At 52.3% G+C, this 20,106-nt stretch overlaps 1 protein-coding gene across 5 annotated transcripts; it reads right to left on the reverse strand.

Annotated features, from left to right (window-relative positions):
* Positions 1 to 3,901: 3,901 nt before the first annotated feature.
* Positions 3,902 to 18,614, reverse strand: Celf3 (CUGBP Elav-like family member 3). 5 transcript variants are annotated; one of them, XR_010048791.1, is made up of 14 exons: positions 17,664 to 18,484; positions 16,468 to 16,550; positions 11,587 to 11,635; positions 11,059 to 11,187; positions 10,849 to 10,928; positions 9,653 to 9,796; positions 9,367 to 9,508; positions 9,013 to 9,162; positions 8,562 to 8,627; positions 8,148 to 8,279; positions 7,736 to 7,879; positions 6,580 to 6,716; positions 5,703 to 5,764; positions 3,902 to 4,906 (listed from the first exon to the last, which is right to left on the reverse strand). XR_010048791.1 is itself a non-coding variant. In XM_063253475.1 (14 exons), the coding sequence occupies exons 4-13, from the start codon at positions 11,633 to 11,635 to the stop codon at positions 6,589 to 6,591; spliced, it is 1,164 nt and encodes a 387-aa protein (XP_063109545.1). In that variant the 5' UTR covers positions 16,468 to 16,550; positions 17,664 to 17,769; positions 18,557 to 18,614; the 3' UTR covers positions 3,902 to 4,906; positions 6,580 to 6,588. The 5 variants fall into 5 exon arrangements, 4 of the variants coding, with proteins under 4 accessions (XP_063109545.1, XP_063109533.1, XP_063109540.1 ...); XM_063253475.1 differs by lacking the exon at positions 5,703 to 5,764 and adding an exon at positions 18,557 to 18,614 and having other exon boundaries at positions 17,664 to 17,769; XM_063253463.1 differs by lacking the exon at positions 5,703 to 5,764 and having other exon boundaries at positions 11,059 to 11,184.
* Between the last annotated feature and the right edge of the window lie 1,492 nt (positions 18,615 to 20,106).

The following is a 20,106-nucleotide window of genomic DNA, read 5'->3' on the forward strand; positions in this document are numbered from 1 at the left end:
ACTTGTCCCCTCTAAAGAATGCCCAGGCACTACTAATTGCTCTGGTAGGGAGTAGTCCCACCTTGTGCCTGCACCCTCATAACAAGGGTGGTCCTCCGCAGGCCTTCACTTTTACAGAGGCATCTCTGTGCTGGGCCTGTTTACCTTCTCCTCTCTGTACTTAACTTGATGGGCAGGATCTGAAAACCTCACATTTGTAGTGGATCAGACACTTTTAAATTGTTCTTTTAAATCTTCACATTCTTACTATGTTTATGACCTGTGATCGATGTGTTCCTCAGGGTTTTGTTCTTTAGTTGATGACTATAAGAGCAAGAATCAGTTTGACATTCGGAGGAGGACATTATTCATGGCCTCATTCACCCAGCAACTAGCACTGAGTACTGGAATCTGATGAATATTACTATGATATGGGAAGCTTTTTTGTTTAACAAGGAAAGAATCCATAGAGACAGTGGATTATAGGATCACAGTTACAGAAGTTAAAGTCAACAGACACTTACTAGTTATCTACCATGTGTGAGGCTTTGTGTTAGATACTGCTACAGATATACATCAGAGGTAAATGTGCTGCTCACTTACAGTCCCACAGAAGGAGACACTTACAAATGACCATGATAAACAGCAGTGGAATATTCAGTGCTGAAAGAACTAGAAAAGGAGAGGGAGAGACATGTGAGGGCATGATGAAAATCTTTGTGACCAGCAGTGTAAGCACCTGCCTGGCAAGCGCAAGGTCATGAGTTCACTCCCTGGTACCCCCCCCCCCCAAAAAAAAAGAAAGGAAGGAAGAAAGAAAAATCTGTGAAGAAAATGGTACCGTATTTAAGGTGAATCGCTTAAGATGAGCTGGAGCTCAGCAAGCAGGCATCTAACACTTAGTCAGTTTTGTTAGGCATTATACTAATGAGAAAGAAAAAGAGGTGAGAAGGATCTGCCTTGTCCAGGGAAAAATGAATGGTCCTATTCAAGCAGAACTTAGGCCATGTGTAGGATAAAGAAAAAAGTGAAGCTTTAAAGAAATTTGATGCCAGGAAGGTGCTCTGTGTTAGAGGAAGCAGTAAAAAAGGTTTTTTATCAGGTGCAGTTTAGAAAGATTGATGTTTCAGACTACAGAAAAGGGTCAGTTAGATTGCAATGATTGTTCAGTTAGTGGAAGCAATGAAAATTGAGGGGAAGGAAACAGATGAGAAGAGCTGTGGAGGTGAAATTTTTCGTGATTTAATGACATTGAATTATGTGAGAGGAGTAAAAGACTCCTAAGGCTTTACATCTGTGTGGCTCAAGAAATAGTGCAGAGATTTTGGAGAAGAAAAGGATTTAGTTTTGGACTCCTCCGGTTTCAACACAAGTTTCATCTGTACAATCCAGTCTAGATGTCCAATGGTAGTTTCTCAATCGTTTACTAAGTAACTTTTAGTGTGCTAGGCCCTACTGAACAAGGCAGAGGAGATAGACAGTAAATGCTAGTGAATTAACTTTTACAGTTAACTCCAGCTTGTTTGGCAAACAGGTTGTAGGAAAGCAAGAGAAGAAATAAGACGGATGAGGCTTCGGCAGCCCGTTGGGCGGGTTGGGGAGGAGCAGGATTTGGACAGTGTGGACAGCAGTGAAGGCACCAGCTGAGATAGATGACTAAGAACACTGTAGATGTAGACACAGTAGGACTTTGCAGCCAGATTGGATATTAAATATGGGAGGAAGAGTGTAATCCAAACTTGGGACTGAATTGGGTACATAGTGGGATGTTTACCAATGAGAAAGATTAAGAGAAAAAGTAATTCTAAAATTTAGCTTAGGAAAAAAATTAGGCTAGGAATTCATAGCTGGGAGTCATTTTTATCCAGCAGGTGAGAGGATGCAATACATTGGCAGAGAACTCCATTTATGGGGAACAAGAGAAAGCTGACTCCTTGGTAAAGCAGACTGAGGAACTAGTGTGTGAGAGTTTTATGGGAACCAGGAGCTTGGGTCAGGGCTGTTCAACTTCTCAGATCTGGGAAAGAGAACAAGGTGTGGCTGTGAGCGGGAACTCCTTCAGTCACAAATACTAGAAGCCAGAGCTAAGAAAAGCTTTGAAATTTTAGCAAGAGAAATAAAAGACAACACAAGCTTGGGCCGTACCTGGCAAGCCAGCAAGGCCTAAGCCCAAAGGAAATGGAGACACCTCACATTGTATATGCACGTTTGAAAGCTTTAAGTATATAGAAAGGGAATAAAACACAATGAAGGAATTATTCTCAGGGCTTTTTCTCTCCTGCTGTGTTTTCATCACTTTGGTCTTCCTGACCGTGAATATTTTTGTTTTTGGCTTTACAATTAAAAGTTTTCCCCCATCCCTGTTACTAACTTGCCAGCTCCTCTCTTCTGTGTTAGGAAACCATTTTCCTTCTCTCTGTGCTGCCATTAACATTTGAGCATAGCTTGATTATTACAGCAGGAGAAACATGTAAGTAGCCGTATTTGTGTGAGGGCTGCTCCCCCCGCCCCCCTGCCTGAGGTCTGGAAAGAGACCAAGAAGGAAGTTTCCTGGCTGTCCACTCCCTCACTATTCTCCACACCCTGAGAGAAAATACAAAGACAGACACGCTGTGAGATGCTCTTGGTCTGAAACCACATATCTGTTTAGATCCACAGACTGTTCTGAGACAGCATTCTCAAGGGGACGTTCCTGATGTGCTTTTTTTTTTTTGTCTTTTTTTCGTCTTTATCGATACCAGGGATCGAACTCATGACTGCCTGCTTGCAAGGCAGGCATTTATGCCACTAAGCTAAATCCCCAGCTCCTCCTGATGTTTTAATACTCATGCCTGTGCTGTCACTTGTGCGCTCTTCCTCCCATCTCTGACTTGCACACACAAATGATACAAATTCCAGATGCTTTGTATTTTGCTAAGAATCCTGCCTAGGTTCTCTTTCTGAGTAAGGTCCCATTCCTGATCCATTACTACTCCAGAGTTTTGTTTTGTTTCCCCTTACTGTGTCCATAGATACATCTCCATAGTACTTAATGTTTTGTTTCTCTTTTTACCTACAGGAAGTTCTTAGAGGAGGCAGAAGTAGTAGAGGTGGGGTGTGTTTGAACTTACTCATGGTTGTGTTTTTGTGAACTGGCCTACACCAGATCAGAACTGGTAGGTAAGAAGTTTCTAAGAGGGCTAGGGTAGCAGGTAGCTACTAAGCAAGTGGTCTGTGCCCTGTGAGGTCAAGAGAATCCACCTACGTGCTCCTGAGGCTAGCCCCAGAGCAGCTCACAGAGAAGAATCCAGAAACCAGACGGGCTGGCACTGTCTACCTTCTACCTGATGGTAGCATTGCTTTAGCCTACTTGGGACTCTTGGGACTCGTACCTCTAGTCAGAGAAAAGGTGAAACAACAGCCTTATGGACCTTGTGGTCTGGCAAACTGGACTCAGCTCCTCCAGCCTTCCCATACTGGCTTTGGGAAGGGCTAAGTTGGCCAACTCGCAAAGCCTCCTTTTCCCTGTCTTTATATTTATGTCCTGCCCCACAGGGCTTTTGTGAGGTTAAGTGTAGAAATGCACATTATTAAAGGCCTAGAACAGAATCTCATACGGAACAGTGGTTAATACATGATGGGCTACAACCAACCACACATCCCCACTGGCTAGGCGTACACGTGTCCAGAATGTAGACTTCAAGGCTCATGCCTTCAGAGGGACATGGCTGGATACTGAGAGAGGCCTGCCCAGGGTCTCTTACCCCACGCTCAACTCTGGATGAAGCCCCAGAGATAAGCAGAATAAGATCATGAAGCCATAAGCAAGTGCTGGACACTGCTCCAGAGCAAGGGTTGTGCCCTCGCTGGTAATTTCCTCCCAAACTTCATTCGCTGCTTCCCTCCGTCCTTCCCCATCCCCAGTGTGAACAACACCCTTCCCTCAGCCTTTCAAGACTTTATTTGATGCTTTTAAACTTTATTTAGACAGAAAAGACAAACTCTTTAAAAGTAAAATGCAATAAATAAATAAGTTAAGCATAGAGAACTGTCTGAAACTGACTCCCCAGCCTCCCCTTCCCCCTCCCACCCCTACCCACTTTCCTTTCCCTAAAACCTTTTCCTAAAGAAAATGATCAGGTAATAAACCCATCTGTCCCTCCCCACACCCTTTTCCCCAATACCCAATCACACCCCACCCCCCAAACCAAAGGGAGAAATCAAGAGAGTGAGAAAGAAGTCCAAGGGTAACATTGTCTAAACTCCCAGAAAGAGGGATGGCAGCGTCCAGGCCAGGCCGGGCCAGGTGGGCTGGATAACGCACGGGTGGTCGTGGTATTTACATGGAGGGGGCCAGCAGAGACTGTAAACATTTTTAAGGGTTCAGGGAGGTCTTTTCCTCATGAAAGGAGGAGGGTCTCTGTGGCTGACTGGCAGAGAGGCAGCCCTCAGGGCTCCCTGAACACCCTCCTTGGAGGGGGCCCTTGGGGGAGGCAGTGAGTTTTAGGGCTGTGAGCCCAGGGTTCAGGGGATATCCTACCTCTAAAGAAGGGTGGAGGAGGTGTGAGAGCCAGCTTCTGAGAAGCCCCTACTTGGGGAAAGAGGCTGGAGTGGGGGCAGGCTCATGGGGAGAGTGGGCACTGGGTACAAAACCCACCACAGGAGCCCTAGCAGAAGGCAAAAACCCCGGAACCCGCAAGCCTATTCCTTGCTCCCTCACAAAGGCCAAAAGAGCGCCTGGGAGGAAACAGGCCCGAGGAGCCAGGGAAACAAAGCCACGGCCCTTCAGAGAGGCGGGTGGTGAGGTGGGGCGATGTCCTATACCCCGAAGGCCATGAAGCAGCTTTTGCCCTGGAGCCCAATCAAGGCCCAGGGAAGATGTGCAGAGAGGCCTGGGGCTAGTCCTGGGAAGAGGGTGTAGGCGCCCCTTCCACTGCTACCTCCAGACCTGCAAAGGAAGGAAACACAGTGAAGCCTGGGGAAGATGACCGTCAGTGCTCGTCTTGGGGAGGGCAGGTGGCTGGGGTGTTGACAGACAGCATCCAAGATTGGGCTGCCTGTAGAAGGCAGGTCATCAGAAAGCCCTCCGCTCATATACAGGAACCACCCCCTACCACCACCAGTCATATGAGAGCAGAGGGCAGGACAGAGACAGGGAGGGAAACTGTTAGGAAGAAAAACCAAACAGCCCAGGAGACAGACAAAGACTAAGATACAGACTTAGGAAAGAGGCAAAGAAATGCAACAAACAGGCAGGCAGAAGGGACTGAAAGAAGGAAGGAGGGGTGCATTATGAGACAGACACCCGGAAAAAGAGAGGGAACATCGGGGCTGGGGATTTAGCTCAGCGGCATAAGTGCCTGCCTTGCAAGCAGGCAGTCGTGAGTTCGATCCCTGGTACCGATAAAAAGGAAAAAGGCAAAAAAAAAAAAAAGAGAGAGAGAGAGAGGGAACATCTGCAGAGAAGGCTGCATCGGGCCCAGGCCTGGGCTTAGGGAGGGAGTCTCATGGTGAGACCACCCCCAACCTTAGGTAGTACCTCATTCCTCTTTGGAAAGGAACAAAGAAAGCGAGAGAGAAATGCACAGAACACAAACCACAGTCACCAACCACTGTTGACCAAGCACGTCCCGCGAGCTGCCCCCGGCCCTGACCCTGGGCTGGGGGGCGCTTCCCTCCGCGGCCCCTCCCCAAATAACAAACAATCGGCTCCAAAGACAACACGCTCGTTCCATGCAACTTACAGGGGCCCGGAGCAGGGGTCCGGGGATGGGGGCTTCAGCCGACAATGGACACAGGCCCTGGGCTGGGGGGCCCCCAGGGTGGGGGGCAGTTAAGCAGCCAGGATTGGGGGGAAAGGGGAGAAACAGAAATGTGGGTATTGTTCTTGGGTTGTGTTTTTTCAGGGGTTTGGCCCATAGGATATTAAACACAAAAATACACAAGGCTCATGGATCTGTGGCCCTAAGTTTGGGATGGTGGCCAGCAAGGGGTAGAAGGGACCTGATAAGATTCACAGATGATATAACATTCCAACCTCCTTCACCTAAACCAAAGTGACTCCCAAGGGGCCCGGAGGTAGCCTCCCCCATTCTCTCCTGTACTCTCTTCTGCCCAGAATTCACTGCTGCATTGAGAAAATCACCCAAAGTTCAAGGACCTGGTGTATCGATTTCTCAGACAAACAGATTCCAGGAGCAAGCAATTCTAAGACCCTCCAGTATCCTAAACCAAATCCTTGTTCCCCAAATCCTACTCCCTAATTCCATCCAACCCAAAGGAAAACAAAGAGACACAGAAACATGGACATTGACCAGACAAATAAGACATCAAGACCAGATATTGTGAAAGATCTGGAAGTGGACATAGATAGATACAGATTTGGTTGTAGGGTCACAGTGTGTGTGAGTGTGTGTGTGTGTGTGTGTGTGTGTGTGTGTGTGTGTGTGTAAGAGAAACATGGCCCACCAACAGGTAAGGAAGCCACCCCAGATGCTGGATCTCATGCCGTCAGGTGGGAATGGGTGTCCTAGGGTGTGGGTATGGGGCACTCCTGGGCCCTGGCTACAACATAGAGGGGTGGGCTGGAGAGGAAGGGGACAAGATAGGAGCAGCACCCACCTGGGGCCCTTAGTAGGGCCGGTTGGCATCTTTAGGCCGCTTTAGCTGGACTTTGAGGCGCTTCATACCGATCTGGAAGCCATTCATGGCCTGGATGGCAGCCTGTGCACTGGCTGGATTGTCGAAACTCACAAAGCCTGAGGTGAGAGGGGCATCAGGCCCAGCCCCAGCCTACTCTCCTGTGCTTGGGGTTGGGGACATGTTCTCCAGTTTCCCAGCACCATCTGAAGGAGGTGTCCCTGACAGTGCCTGGCACATCGTAAGCATTCAGAAGGAACTTGCTAATTGACGGATTAAGGAGAAATTGAGTGTAGTTCAGCCCCTCACAAAAACTAAACGCAACGTTCTTGCAGCATTCTTTGCAGGGTTGGTCCCCTGCAAAGTAGGTTCAGCCTGCAGAGCTCTGAACCTACTTTTTGAAAACACTTCTAGACCTTTAGATGGTTTTTGTTGTTTTGTTTTGCATTTTTGAGACTGGTCTCACTGTATAGTCCAAGCATTTCCTTGAACTCACTATGGAGCCCTGGATTAGCTCCATCTCATGGCAATCCTCCTGCCTTTAGCCTCCCAAGTGCTAGGATTACAGACATGCACCACAATGCCTGATGCCTAAATGGTTTTTGAAGCAGCCTTTCAAAACTGTGAAGGCAAATAAAACCCTCTCCCTTTAAAAAACCAGTCACACCTAAACTGAGCCTGTTTCAGACTTCTTAAAACATAAATTCAAAGCCAGGGATATAGCTCAGCAGCATAAGTACCTGCCTGGTAGGCACAAGATCCTAAGTTTGATTCCCAGTATAAAAGTAAATAAATCCAGCTGGAACTTTTTGTTTTGTTTTGATGCTGGGGATCCCAGGGCTCATGTGTGCTGTCCATCTGTTCTATCACTGAATCCCTGACCCCAAGGCTGGATCTTAGGGGGAAAAGACGAAGCTGTGCTAATCTGCAGGAAGATGTGCTAAATGTGTCAGAGATTGCTCTTTTGTGCCCCTGGACACTCAAAATTTCAAATACTCTGTCTTTTGTGACATAAATGCCCTCAAATGTATGAGACTTTGTCCTAATTTGGAGTTATGTACATGCACTGCACACACCTATGCACACACACACACACACACAAAACCATACTTTGTCTTTTGGATCATGCTATTCTTACCAAAACATTTGCTCTGATTGGTTGCCCGGTCAACAAAGACTTTGGCTGAAATGACGTGACCAAAGGGGACAAACATCTGGAGGATCTCTGAGTCTGTGAACTCCTGTGGCAGGTGGTAGATGAAGATGTTGCAGCCATCAGGGCCTGAGTGGCAGTAGATAGGAGAGCTCAGTGATTGGCAGATACATACTGGTGCGCAGGATCTCAGGAGAAGCCTGTCTTGGGGGCACCTTCCAAGCCTGTCCTGGGGGCACCAGCCACCAGCAGTGTGAGCCAGGGCTCCAGCCACTGCCTTTCCACTGCAGGACAAGAACTGGGCTTGGCCGAGGGCAATTGGGAGTCCATCAGCCCACAACCGGGGTCTCCTATTCCTCAAGGCTCACGGCTGTGAGGACCCTGACCCTGGTGGCACCTTCTCGTTGCTGCTGCTGTTGCTGCTGCTGTTGTTGCTGCTGTTGGGGTGGTGGAGGAGGCTGTTGGGCAACCAGGGCTGGAGGCTGTGGAAAGGCAGGTGCAACCAGGCTGTAGGCTGCTGGGTAGGCTGCTGGGTTGGGGAGAATAGAGAACAAATGGGGCTTGCATAAATCCTCCAATCAGGCCTGTCCCTCTCCCTTACCCATGCCAGTGAAATCCACAGGGCTGTGGGTTGTCAGAGAAGGAGCTGTCCCAGGCCCCTGAGTGTTTTGCTCCTAAAGATTCATGCTCGTGGGTATGGCCTATTGAAGCCTGAAAGGGGTGACTGGCAGGCAATTAAAAAACCCAGCCTCTTTTCCTCTTGCCACTCATCCCACTGGTCAGGGCCCCAGGCTGGGGGGAAAGGGCTCACCTGTGTAGTGCTGCATCCCTGCATATGCCTGCTGCAGAGGGTCCACGGGGGCTGCAGGGCTCTGGGCTGGAGAGAGCAACACGGGTGTGAGACTGCGGCACAGCAGGAGCCCCAACAGCACCTCTGTGAGTGGAGGATCCACATGGGGAGAGCCTCCCCCGGCAGGAATGTGAGGTGAGAAGGGGAAGTAAACATGACAGTGGGAAGGGAAAGAGCCCTATGTTAGGAGGACTTGAGTTCATGCTTGGCTGGCAACCCTAGGCAAATTGGTTTGTCTCTGTAAGCCTCGGTATCCCCCGCAGAATGGAAGGAGCATCTCTGCCCAAGACAAGAGCAGGAAAAAGCACCTTGAACCCTGAGGCTGGGGAGGGAAGGTATGTCATGGCTGCCACCAGTGGGTGTAGGCCCTAGATGGTTGCTTGGGGAAAGATAGGCAGGCAGGGAGCCCCACCTGGGTAGGGGTGAACCCCATTGGGATACAGAGCATCAGGGGCAGGCTGCCCAGTGGGCTGGGTGGGCACCGGGCTGTAGCCATTGACGCCCAGGGCAGCAGGGATGGCAGAGACAGGCGTGGCAGCGATGGCAGGAGGGGTGCTGGTTCCTGGGGAGGAGAAAGTGACAGGTAGGGCAGAGAAGCAGACATAGATGCAAAGAACCAGTCGGCAAGTCAGCGAGAGCAGATGGGAGCAAGCAGGCCACTCGGACTCTTGATCCTCTTCTGGATCATGTGGCTTCCCACCTCTATCCCCACCATCCCTTAACTCCTGCTCCTGCCCTGTTCATGCCTGACCCATCCCTGTCTTACCTGAGGATGGGGTGATGGGGGTGGCGATGAGGCCATTGGCATTGATGGCGGCCATGTGCTGCATCTGCACGGCAGCCATGGTGGCCATGGGGCTGAGGTAGGCACTGTGAGCCGCTACCAGGGCTGCCTGCTGCTGCATCAGCTGGGGTGGGAAGAGAAGAGAATGGGGCCAGGCCCCATACCCTTGGCCTCACTCCCTCCCAACCTGGGCCTTGGTACTGGGAGAGGAGTGGGACACAAGGCTGGAGGGACACTCAAACAAGGGAGTACTCAGGACAGTGCTTACAGCCTGGGTGTAAGCACTGTAGGCTCCAAACTGGAGGGCGATGGGGCTGAACATGCCCAGCTGGGTGGCCACCTGCTGCATTCGGCGGAGACCTCGCTCCTTCTCTGTGTCAGCAAACTTCACCACCAGGCTAGATGAGGCACCCTAGATGTGGGCCCCCCCATGCACAGAAGGACAGATCAGCATTTCCTCTCCCCATGACCCTTAGTTCCTGGCCACATCCCCCCCCAACCCCCATAGCCTGGACCTTTTGGGAAAAGAGTCACCATTTTGCCCACATCAAATGGAAAGATTTTAACCCCACCCTCTCTCTGTGCTGGGGCATACAAAAGACTAGACAGACATGAAAAGTGAAGGCATGTGCTCAAAAAGTGGAAGGCCTGCTGGACTGGGGAGGGCATCACTGGCTTCTCCATGAGGGCTCAGCTGGAAATCTCCCCCAACCAGTGGGTCAGCCACAGCAACTATTTAATCTTGCCTTGGAGCTGCCCCAACTCTCTCACAAGTCCCACCATGATGCCTATGGCTTTGGCATGTGGTTGGTGGACACAACCACAAATTTTAATACTTCCCTGAGCAAAATAAAAACCAGATTGGAACATGTGCAAGAGTTGTAGAATCTTAGATGCTCAGAGCTGGAAGGGGCCTCGGGTCATTTAAAGCAGTTCTCTACCCCATTCTGCCTCCTTGCCCTTGCCCTCCTGGGTCCTTGCTACCCAGTCTGCACTTGGTGCTTGCCCAGCCTCTGCTAGAGAACTCGAAATTAAGGAAAACCCACATCCTTCAGGCCAACGAGTTCTGATGTAGAGGTCTGTTCTGCTGGGGAGCTCCCAGAGTCCACGGACTTCACCCAGTGCTAAAGAGTAGGGGTATCAGAGTCAACACGCAGGAGGGAAAAAGCAAGGGTTCAAGAGGTGAAGGGGCCATGAGAGGCAGGATGAGACAGGAAATGGAAAGAGCGCTGAGGAATGGAGGAAGCAGGAAAGGAGGGTGAACAGGATTTGGATTGAAGATGAGTCATACAGGAGAGGAAAGATGGGGAAATGTTTTGGACATGTGCACATGCCTTGGATCTCTCCTGCCAGAACCCTGTTTTTCAATGAATTAGAAGTTCTGTCAGGAGTAAGCTCCCACACTATGCCAGGGGCAGGCCGGCCCAATGGACGTGAGGGTCTGGGAGAGGAGAGCAGGCTCACCGGCAGTGTTCGGCTACTGTGAAGGGTATTGATGGCTGCCTGGGCCTCGGCGTGGGTCTGGAACTTCACGAAGGCACAGCCTGAGATGGAAGAGGAAAGGGGTAAGTATGCACTTTAAGGGCCACTGCAGGGGGCTGCTGACTGCTAGGAAACTAGTGGGCAGAGACAGGAAGGTTAAAGGCACTGCCAGAGAGGCCATGGGTAGGCTACCTTTGCTGGTGCCATCTGGTCCCCGGAGCACAGTGCACTCGTCTATGGTCCCAAAAGGCTCGAACATCTTGCGGACATCTTCATCTGTCTGCTGCTTCCCTAGCATCCCCACAAAGAGCTTCCGGTCTTCTAGGGGGTAGGACACAGGGGGAGGGGCATGTTCAAGGCCTCTTGGCAGCTTTCTCAGCTGTTTTACCTTCTAGTCTTCTCCCCAGAGCTGCTGATACTACTTCTCCCACATGGGGACCAGGGCTCTAAGGTAAAGGGAGAACTGGATGGGGAAGAGGGTACAGGCAGATAAATGGTCACCCCAACTCTGAAGGATTTGTATGTACCAGGGCCTAGATTTTTCATCCCTACAGTGGGTTGGATCCCACACTTACAGTCACCCTGACTCCTGTTCCCCGCCTGACTGGTAGCTCTAGAATTGTCAGGCTTTCTTCCTCAAGAGATGCTGTCCCTCAGCTTCTCCAAGCCCGGGGCCTGAGGTGGAAGGAGAGGAACCAGGTCTGCAAGTTCAGAACCTACCTCCTCGGCTCTCGCTGTCGGCTGGCTTGACCTGGATCGGCCTGTTCATCTAAAGGAGAAAAGAAAAGGTCTTGAACACCTGAAAGTCCTCCCCAGGCCAGGACCTGCAGAGAGGCCAAAGGGAGCAAGCCCCAGACCCTGGCTTTTCTGCTGGGAAAGAGGGACAGGGCCTAATCTCCCCTGAGATTAGGACCTGAGGGGATTAGAGGTAGTGGAGCGAGGATGTGAAGGAAGATGCCCATGGGGCAAAGCTCCAGGCACAAGTTGGTCCTGGATGCCTGGGCCAGGAATAGGTGCCGCCCTCCTTAGGGAGGAAGAAGGCCTGCCCCTAAAGCAGGTCCTGCGGTTAATAACCCGTCCAAGGGGTTACTCAGCCAGACTGCCTGCATTCTACAAAGTAGCAACAACAGAGACAACCCCATGGAAAAGTGCCAAGGTGAAATTCTAAACTGAGGAAGACCCCACAGAGGCCCAGAATTTCTTCGGACCCCTGGAGGTGTGTCTACCTCTCTTTCTACCCCCCTATACCCCTTGACCCCAGGGGGAAGGCACTCTGGCAGCACAAAGGGAGCAGATGCCCAGTCTCCGTGGCAACGGGAGAATGTGCACCATGGCAACCGCCCACTCAGCCTGATTTATCCGTCCCCGTTGCCCTGGCGACCGTGGTTACGTCATCACTTCTGCTGCTTCACACACACGGAGGAGTGTGTGTGGGGGGGTGGGAACTGGGTATGCTGGGGGGTGGAGGATTTTGTGGGGGCTGGGAGTTGGGGGAGGGGCCCAGGAAAGCTTCCCGGTCCGGGAGGGAGGTGTGCTGAGGCAGCCCTGCAAGGACCACACTATGCCTTCTGCATCCCCCTCCTCCAGAGCAAATCCTTGTGTCTGGATAGCCAAGACTGCCCTGAGGAAGCAGAGACTGTCCCAGGCTGCTTTGCAGTATCTCTGACACTTAAGTCCTCCTGCACTGTATCCTCCCTGACCTCCACAGCATTGCCCTTTGTTTGGTCTTCAGTGAGAATGGAGAAATGCCCAGTTTTCACTTTCCATCTGTTGGTTGGAGAGAAGACTTGGTATTTCTCCCACAGGTTGCTTTCCTTACTCAGGGCAGGGAGCATCACAGAAACTGGCAAGGTAGGAGAAGGACACCCCAGTGTTCAGTTTCTGAAAAAACTATGTAGGACTTTGACTACTGGGACCATACCTGGTCCCTCCCTCCACCTGATAGTGGCACAGTCCCAATTCCAGTGTCACAGGAATTAAAACAAGTCATCCATGCTCATTCTGAAGGTGTGCCCAGAGGAGGCCCTGAAGTAGGAGTCAGGAGACCTGGAGTACAGGACCAGTCCTGCCACTCACTAGCTGTGTGACCTTGGGCAAGCCCTTCACTCTTCCTCATCTATGAATCAAGTGAGTGGCCTCAACTTCCTCATCTATGAATCAAGTGACTGGACCAGGCGATCTCTAGTCGGGTTCCTTCAGTCCTGGTGACTTAGCATTAGGAAACTTTGTATGGTATCAACAAAGAACCACAAGAATCCTCCCCCCCACCACCAACAAAGCCCCTACTCAGATTGGACCCTCTGTCCCTATAATCAATCATGCCAGTCAGTCTCAGTCAGGTATTCCTAACCTTGGGTCACATCTAAACTCTACCTCAAGTGATTCTCTTGCATCAAGGGCTGCCCCTAGATCTCTGGGTCTGTGAGCAGCTGGTAGGGGAGAGAAGGTCAGTAACAGCCACACAGATCCTCCAGCCACTGTTGCCCCTAGTTTAATCTCCTACCAATCTGGGATTATCCCATCCAAGCTCCAAGCTCCAATCTCCTTAGGAGAGTGTGTGTGTGTGTGTGTGTGTGTGTGTGTGTGTGTGTGTGTGTCTATGAAGACCTGGGATCTCAGGCTTATGGGTCTGTTGTCATCACCTTCTTGCCTCAGTACTGCCACCAAAACAGCCAGGAAACTCTAAAACTGTCACCAACCCGCTCCCTGAGAGGTAAAGAACCAGGAACACTGTGCAGGGGGATTCTTGTGCTGGACGCTAGCCCCATCCCAACAGACCCCTGGGGATTTGCTGTTCTGGACATAGATGGGGAACCTGGGCCCCAGAGAGAAAGCGTGCAGTTCCTTCTCTGCACAGACTTCCAGGAACAAAAATAGCTGAGCAATAAATACCCACAGTGATGTGAATCTGCACAAAGATGCACACAAAAGCACAGACCACAGCACGGCCCGCAGTGACGGAAGACTCCCTGAGTGCCCCCAGCACCCATTCCCAGCCTCCTCCTTCCTGACCTGGCACTTCCTGTGGGAAGCCCAGGCTTTGTTAGCTCAACTGTGCACACCTGCCCCCTCCCCTGAGTCCAGCTGTGCTCTATTTACCTGGCAACCAAGCCTTACACTTCTGCTTTTTCCTAGTTACCTTGCACCAGGTGGTAAGTCCTCCCCAGGGCCTCTCAAAGAAGAAGGGGCTATTTATACCCCCAACCAAGAAGCCCCCTACTGCTCCCCCACCAGGATCACTTAAGGCCCCATCCTCAACGGCAAAAAAGACCCCACTCCTAAGAGGAGCTCATTGTCCCCACAAAATCAAATTCTCGTGGGGGCAGACTCTCCGTACAAGCTCTGTACTTGTTGCTATATCCCAGACCACACACAAGTGGGGGTAGTCCATATTCCCAACCCAGAGTGGGATCAGGATGAGAGCAGAGGAAGAATAGGCCAGAGTGAGTTATCTCAGGCCACAACATCCTGGGGGCCACCTCCCCGTCGTCACGGGGACCTGTAGCAGAGCTACCCTTGGGAAGTCTCAGTGAGAAAAGAGGAAGTGGCACCCTACAGAGCAGGCCCAGCCCCATTCTTTATCTGAGCAGCCTGGAACACCACCTCTAGATTCTGGGATGACAAAGATGGGGAGTGAAGAAAGAGGGCTAAGCACCCTTGTTTGAAGAGAGCATGCATTAGCAAGGCTGGGAGTCTGATGGCAAGAACTTCGCAAAAGAATCATTCGGCAGCTGACACAGTATGACTATGGAGGGGAAGGGGTGACAGGAGAGAAGACCAGGGGGTTTAGTAGGGCTTGATCAGATGTCTGGTGTCCTTGGTTCTTTGGGTCTGGCCCCCAAACCTTTACTACAGCACCCCCATCCCCATCAACTCATTTCTACTGGAAACTCTTGTCAGGTCCCTCTGGATTCTGCCCCTTGGGGTATCGGCCAACAGTGGAACTCAGTGTCACCTGGGAGCTCTGGAGCAGGGCTAGATAATCATTAACTGGGGCACCCTGCTCCCTCACCCCACCCTGGGCCTGATGATCTTAGGAGGGGCAGGAACAAGTCTCCCATCCCATCAGGACTTTACCTGAGCTATGTGGGCAGCTGCAGGGCACAGGCAGGAACTTCCCCGGCAGGCACACGCAGCCCTTGCGGGTCACATCCACGCCCAGCGCCTCTCTCACCCGGGCCCTCAGTCTGCTGCTCTTTTTTTGTATTACTGTCTTTTCCTTTGCGCCCCCACCCCCCGTTTCTGCAGATGCTCTGAAGTAGGGAGACAACAGGCTGAGGAGACTGTTGGGATTGGAAGGGGTAGGAGCCAGGCTTCGTGTACCCACACCTGACCTGTGGGCATTCGTGTGTTTGTGTGTGTGTGTGTGCATGAACACAAGCTAGCCCGGGCCCCCAGGCCTGTTCACACCCACATGAGTCCTCCACCTTGTGTGGTGGGAGCTGTTCTGTCATTGACCAGGATAAGACTACTAGGGAGGATCGGTGGAGTTGGCTGTCCCAACAGATTAAGGGCTGAGACCCAGTGAAAACATTGGAAGCGTTTGAAATTGAGAGTAGTAGGAGCAGTTCTAATTTTCCCCCTCCTGCTGCTCCCCAATTCGCTTTGTCTGTCTCCTTCCCAGGAAGAGATGGATGATCAACCCCATTCTCTACTTCCTGTGTGGGGCAGAAGTAAGGGCGGGACAAATGTGTCTCCAGGACCCAGAGGATGCTGAACAAGGCTACACTGAAGACAGGCATGGAGGGAGGCCCAGGAGGAGAAAATAGAAGCAGGCACGGGGTGGAATGGAAGGGGTCTCTGTGACCCCTGTGCCACCTAGTTTTGTGCTTGGGGGCAGCCTGAGATTCTTTATTCCTACTATTCAGTTGCCAGCCCAGGCTGGGGACCATCTGTAAGCCTGGCTGAGAAGAAACAAAGGGGTGTAACCTTGCAGGAGAGAGGCCACATCAGAAACATCCCTGCCTCCCCAGTCACCCTTGGTGGGGTCAGTCCTGATTCTCCTGATGCCTGCTCTGCCCTATTTACTTCCCCACCTAGGCCTGTCCAGCCCCTGCTTGGCCCTGTTGCCCCATTGCTGTTCCCAGGGCTCTTTCTGGGAGACAAGAGGGAAGCTGTCAGAACTCTAAAACCAACACCTGGATGCCAGTCCAGCAGGTCCCAGCAGCCTTATTCGGAAGGCAACAGCATGCCTCCTTCACCTCCCAGCCACCCAGCTATCTCCCCAGAGCCACAAAAGGGTGTCTGGGTACCTCTGGTTCACCCTGACCCACGCTGCTGTACAAGTCTGCTCCCCACACCTCCCACCAGATCGTCCTCCCTGTGGCACAGCCACCCTCCATGAGCAGGTGGGGAAGGGGGAGGGACTCATCTGCTCCAAAAGGTCATGTTTACTCCACTAATCACTCCTTTGCTTCTCTCCAGGTAAGACTAGGGAAATGCATTTGTTTATAGTAAGAAAAGCAGATGCCAGAAATAGAGAGGGACTTCTGGTGATGGGAGAAGCTGGAAAATACGTTCAGTGTTTGGGAGGATGGTACACCCCTGCTGTCTCTAAGGCCCTTCTCAGCCACAACAGGGCCTGCAAGGGATGGGACTCACCCCTGGAAGCGTCTTCTGTTCGTGCAGGGCACTCTGGGCCTTCAGGGCTGAATCGCGGGCACAGTATGTCAGGAAGGCACATCCTGAGGAGGGGCAAGGGCAGATATAGTGTTGGGTCTGAGTCCCTGGTCTTCTCTCCCTAAGAGGCTTCCCCTTAAGACTGAGGACAGGAGCTTTTCCTTTCTTGCTATTTCCTGCATGCTGAGGTGGCGGTATCTGACACGGGAAGACATTGAGTCCCAGAAGTGGAATGGAGGCCTGGAGCTCTGCATGTGGGCAGTGATAGGCAAGGGAGGTCCTTGGGCTGCTGGGAGATGGGACTTGACGTGGCCTGTGGTTGTCAGACAAGTGCTTGGAGGGTAGTTTTCTCTTCCTTGGCTGGTCTCCTTTCTCATTTCTCCTCCCTCCATCTTGGCCATCAGCACCCTTTTTCTCTATTTTCCCTGTTTCCTCGAATCTCAACCTTACAAGGTGCAGGTACATGGTGGTGAGTGAAACTGAGATGGACAGGAAAACACAGCCGCAAGTGCTTTTTCCCTGGGCCCAATGACGGGAGGGAAGATGGCCCAAAGGTCCTCAGTGCTTTCCAAGTTCTGACCCCAGAGCCAGTTTTGCTTAGCCACACAGCCCTGGGAGAGAGAGGCCTCAGGGCATCCTTCTTATCTTCCCCATTTCCCAGTCACTACCAATCTCTGTCATTCAGGCCCCACTCCTGAAGTCCCTCCTTCCTCTCTTCTGTCCCAGACTGCCCTGCCCAGGGAGTCTCTACTCTCTAAATGGAGCACCTGCCCCTGTGTTCTAACCTCCATCCTGACATTTTCTGAGGCCACTCAGATTCTCACATACACATAAACATACACCTACCTGCCCAGCTTATCTCTCAAACCAGCTCTCTGTCCCTCCATCTTTCTTAAATTCATCCTGTGACATTAACATCTGCTTCCACCTCTGGGTCTACATCTCTGCAGGCCTGTTGAAAACTCTTCACCCAAAAGAAACCCGTTGGTCCTCATCCTGGAGTGCCCTGGTCACTCTAGTGACTTCTCTTCTAGCTCCTCCATCCCAGTCCTGAGCCCTTGGACTCTTTTTCCATAGCAGATCTTCCTAGTCACTCTGTCACTCCAGCCTGGCTTTTCTCCGCCTCCCAGCCTCTGAGCCACCCACTGCCGTCTCTCCAGACTAGGCTGACCCCTCACCCTTGTGCAGCCCGGTGTACTTGTCCTTGATGACAGTCAGCTCGAAGATCCTACCAAACTGCTCGAAGATGGGCTTCAGGTCCTTTTCCTCCAGATGCCTCGGGATCTGCCCCACAAATAGCTTGATGGCATCCGGCTCCTTCATTGGGGCGGCCCAGGAGGAGGGGCCGAGGGGAGCAGGGAGAGGCCCAGAGGCCAGGGGAGCTGCCCAACAAGGAGTCAAGTGGTGGGGGCTGGGGGCCCAGCCGGGGCCAGCTTTCCCTTTGGCCCCCAACCACACTGCTGAGCAGAGGAGCAGATCTTCACACAAAGGAGGCCCAGGAGTTGAGGGCTAGGGGTCAGGGGTCTAGGCAGACACTGCTGAGCCACAAGGGGGCATAGCCCAAACAAATGATCTCTCTCCCAGAGGTCTGGCGAAGATCCCAGGATGGGGGTCAATGTGGTCAAGACCTGAAGGGTTGGGGGTGCTATCAGGGGTTCTGGGGCTCAGGAGAGCTGAGAACTGGGGCCAGCAATAAGAGGTGGAGGTAGGGGAAAGGGCCTGAGGAAGGGGATGGGGAGGAGACTGAGGGGTTCAGGGCCTGAGATATGGTTGCCAGCAGCTTCAGTGAAGGGGGGGGGGGTGTCTCTGATGTGGGGCAGGTGGAGCTCTCGCTGGTTCCCGGGATGGGGAGGGGGAACACCTCCCCTGTGGCTGATTCTTCTGCTGGGTCCGGAGATCCCTGATGCCAGATGCTTGATTCCTGATGGCGGCAGGGCTCCGGGGATCCCTTTTGCCCTGCCGCCCCCCTTCAGGTCCTCCCCTCAGCCCCCCTCCCACCCCCACCCCTGTCCCCGGGCCTGGGCTGCTGCTGGCTGCTCCCGCCGCTGGGGCTGCCTGCTTTCCCGGTCACCTGGGTCCCGGAGCTCTGCTCTCCGGCCGCGCTCTCCTCAACAAAAACCTCCCCCCTCCACACCCCCTCCCCACTCCCACCTCCTTTCCCTTGACACCGGTGATGTCAGCCTCAGGGGTAGACTACAAATTCTCTACCCTAGAGAGAGACGCACAATCCAGACAAGAGCCACGCCCTCTTTCTATCGCCATCCTTCCTGACTCCCTTCCCGTCCCCAGAAGAGCAGCTGGTCCTGTTGATAACAACCCTTCCCCCAATCTTACTCCCCAATCAGGAGTTAGGCAAGGCACTAAGATGGAGAATTTATAGAGGAGCCCTAAAATGGGGTCCATTGTTCCGGGGGCTGGAGCTGTCCCCGGTGCTGAAAGAGAGGACCCAGGGCGCTGGGGGTGGGGAGCAGAGAGGTGCTGGCATTTGGGGACCCCGGAGTGGGGAGCCAAGGAAAGAAACCACGGAAGAGAAAATGGCATAGGACAGTTGGGACAGGTTGGGGTGACTGAGAGAGGTGTATGTAGGGAGGGAAGCCGATAGCAGAGTCTGGAGGGAAAAGAGTAGAAAATCCCAGGGAGAAAAAAATGGAAAGGGACGCGGGAAGGGGAGAGCAGGCTGAGATAATTGCAAGAAGGGAATTACATGTCTTCCAGAAAACGAACCAAGAAAAGCTATACGTTTCTGGCATTTGCCGACACCCCCTTCCTTCCCTCTGGGGGGTTTGTGTGTACACCATCGTGGGCTGGAAGGCAGCAGTGGTGGCAAGAGCTCTCACCGTAAGCTCCTTGAAGACCAAGACACCGTTTAATTCAGCATTTTACTGCTCAGTGTCTAACACCGTGCTGGTGTGTAGTCAGTGCTTAATGAATACTCCATGCAAAGACCTCTGCCGGGAGTATTTTCCTGGTGCCTCCAGTGGGGAGACACACAGCTGTCAGGTCTCCTTTAGGGCAGAGAAACCCAACTATTCCTTCCTGTGCTGCTCCTTCCAGTCTGGTTGCTTGGGTGGGACTTGCTCTAATTGATTGAGGCAGGAAAGATGGGCGGGGAAGCACATTTTGGGGCCATTATTCCCGAAACATCCTACTTTCATGCGTAATCAGTGAGCTCCGTGATCTGGAGGGAGCTTGATCCTCCGTGCAGGAGCGCCAAGCCCTGCTCCGTGCGAGCGGAGGAGCACCTGCGGATGGCGGGGGCACCTGCGGACCTAACGCGTCAGCTGCAGCAGCTCGGCCCTGCCCAGGTGCTCACGCACCAGCACTCGCAGCCTTTGTGGAACACTGCCTGTCCGTCATTCCCTTCTTCACCCTGGGGTGGGGCTGATGTCTCCTCAGTGTTCTTGGTGTCACTGAAACGTGTCCCAGATGAATCCCAAGAGCCTCCAATCCTGAGCTATCACGGCAAGTGGCCTCTTCTGAAAGTGAAATAATAGGCATTTACAGTGTCCCAGGCATTGTTCCTAATGTTTTATTCTAACTCATTAAACGCTCACCACTGCCCTGTGACGTGGATTCTATTACCCTCTCCGAATAGAGATGAAGAAGCTGCAGAGCAAATAA

This window comes from Cavia porcellus, unplaced genomic scaffold (genome assembly GCF_034190915.1).
Source record: "Cavia porcellus strain 051 isolate PalLab524CR breed Dunkin Hartley unplaced genomic scaffold, mCavPor4.1 scaffold_1, whole genome shotgun sequence".
Lineage (NCBI taxonomy): Eukaryota > Metazoa > Chordata > Mammalia > Rodentia > Caviidae > Cavia > Cavia porcellus.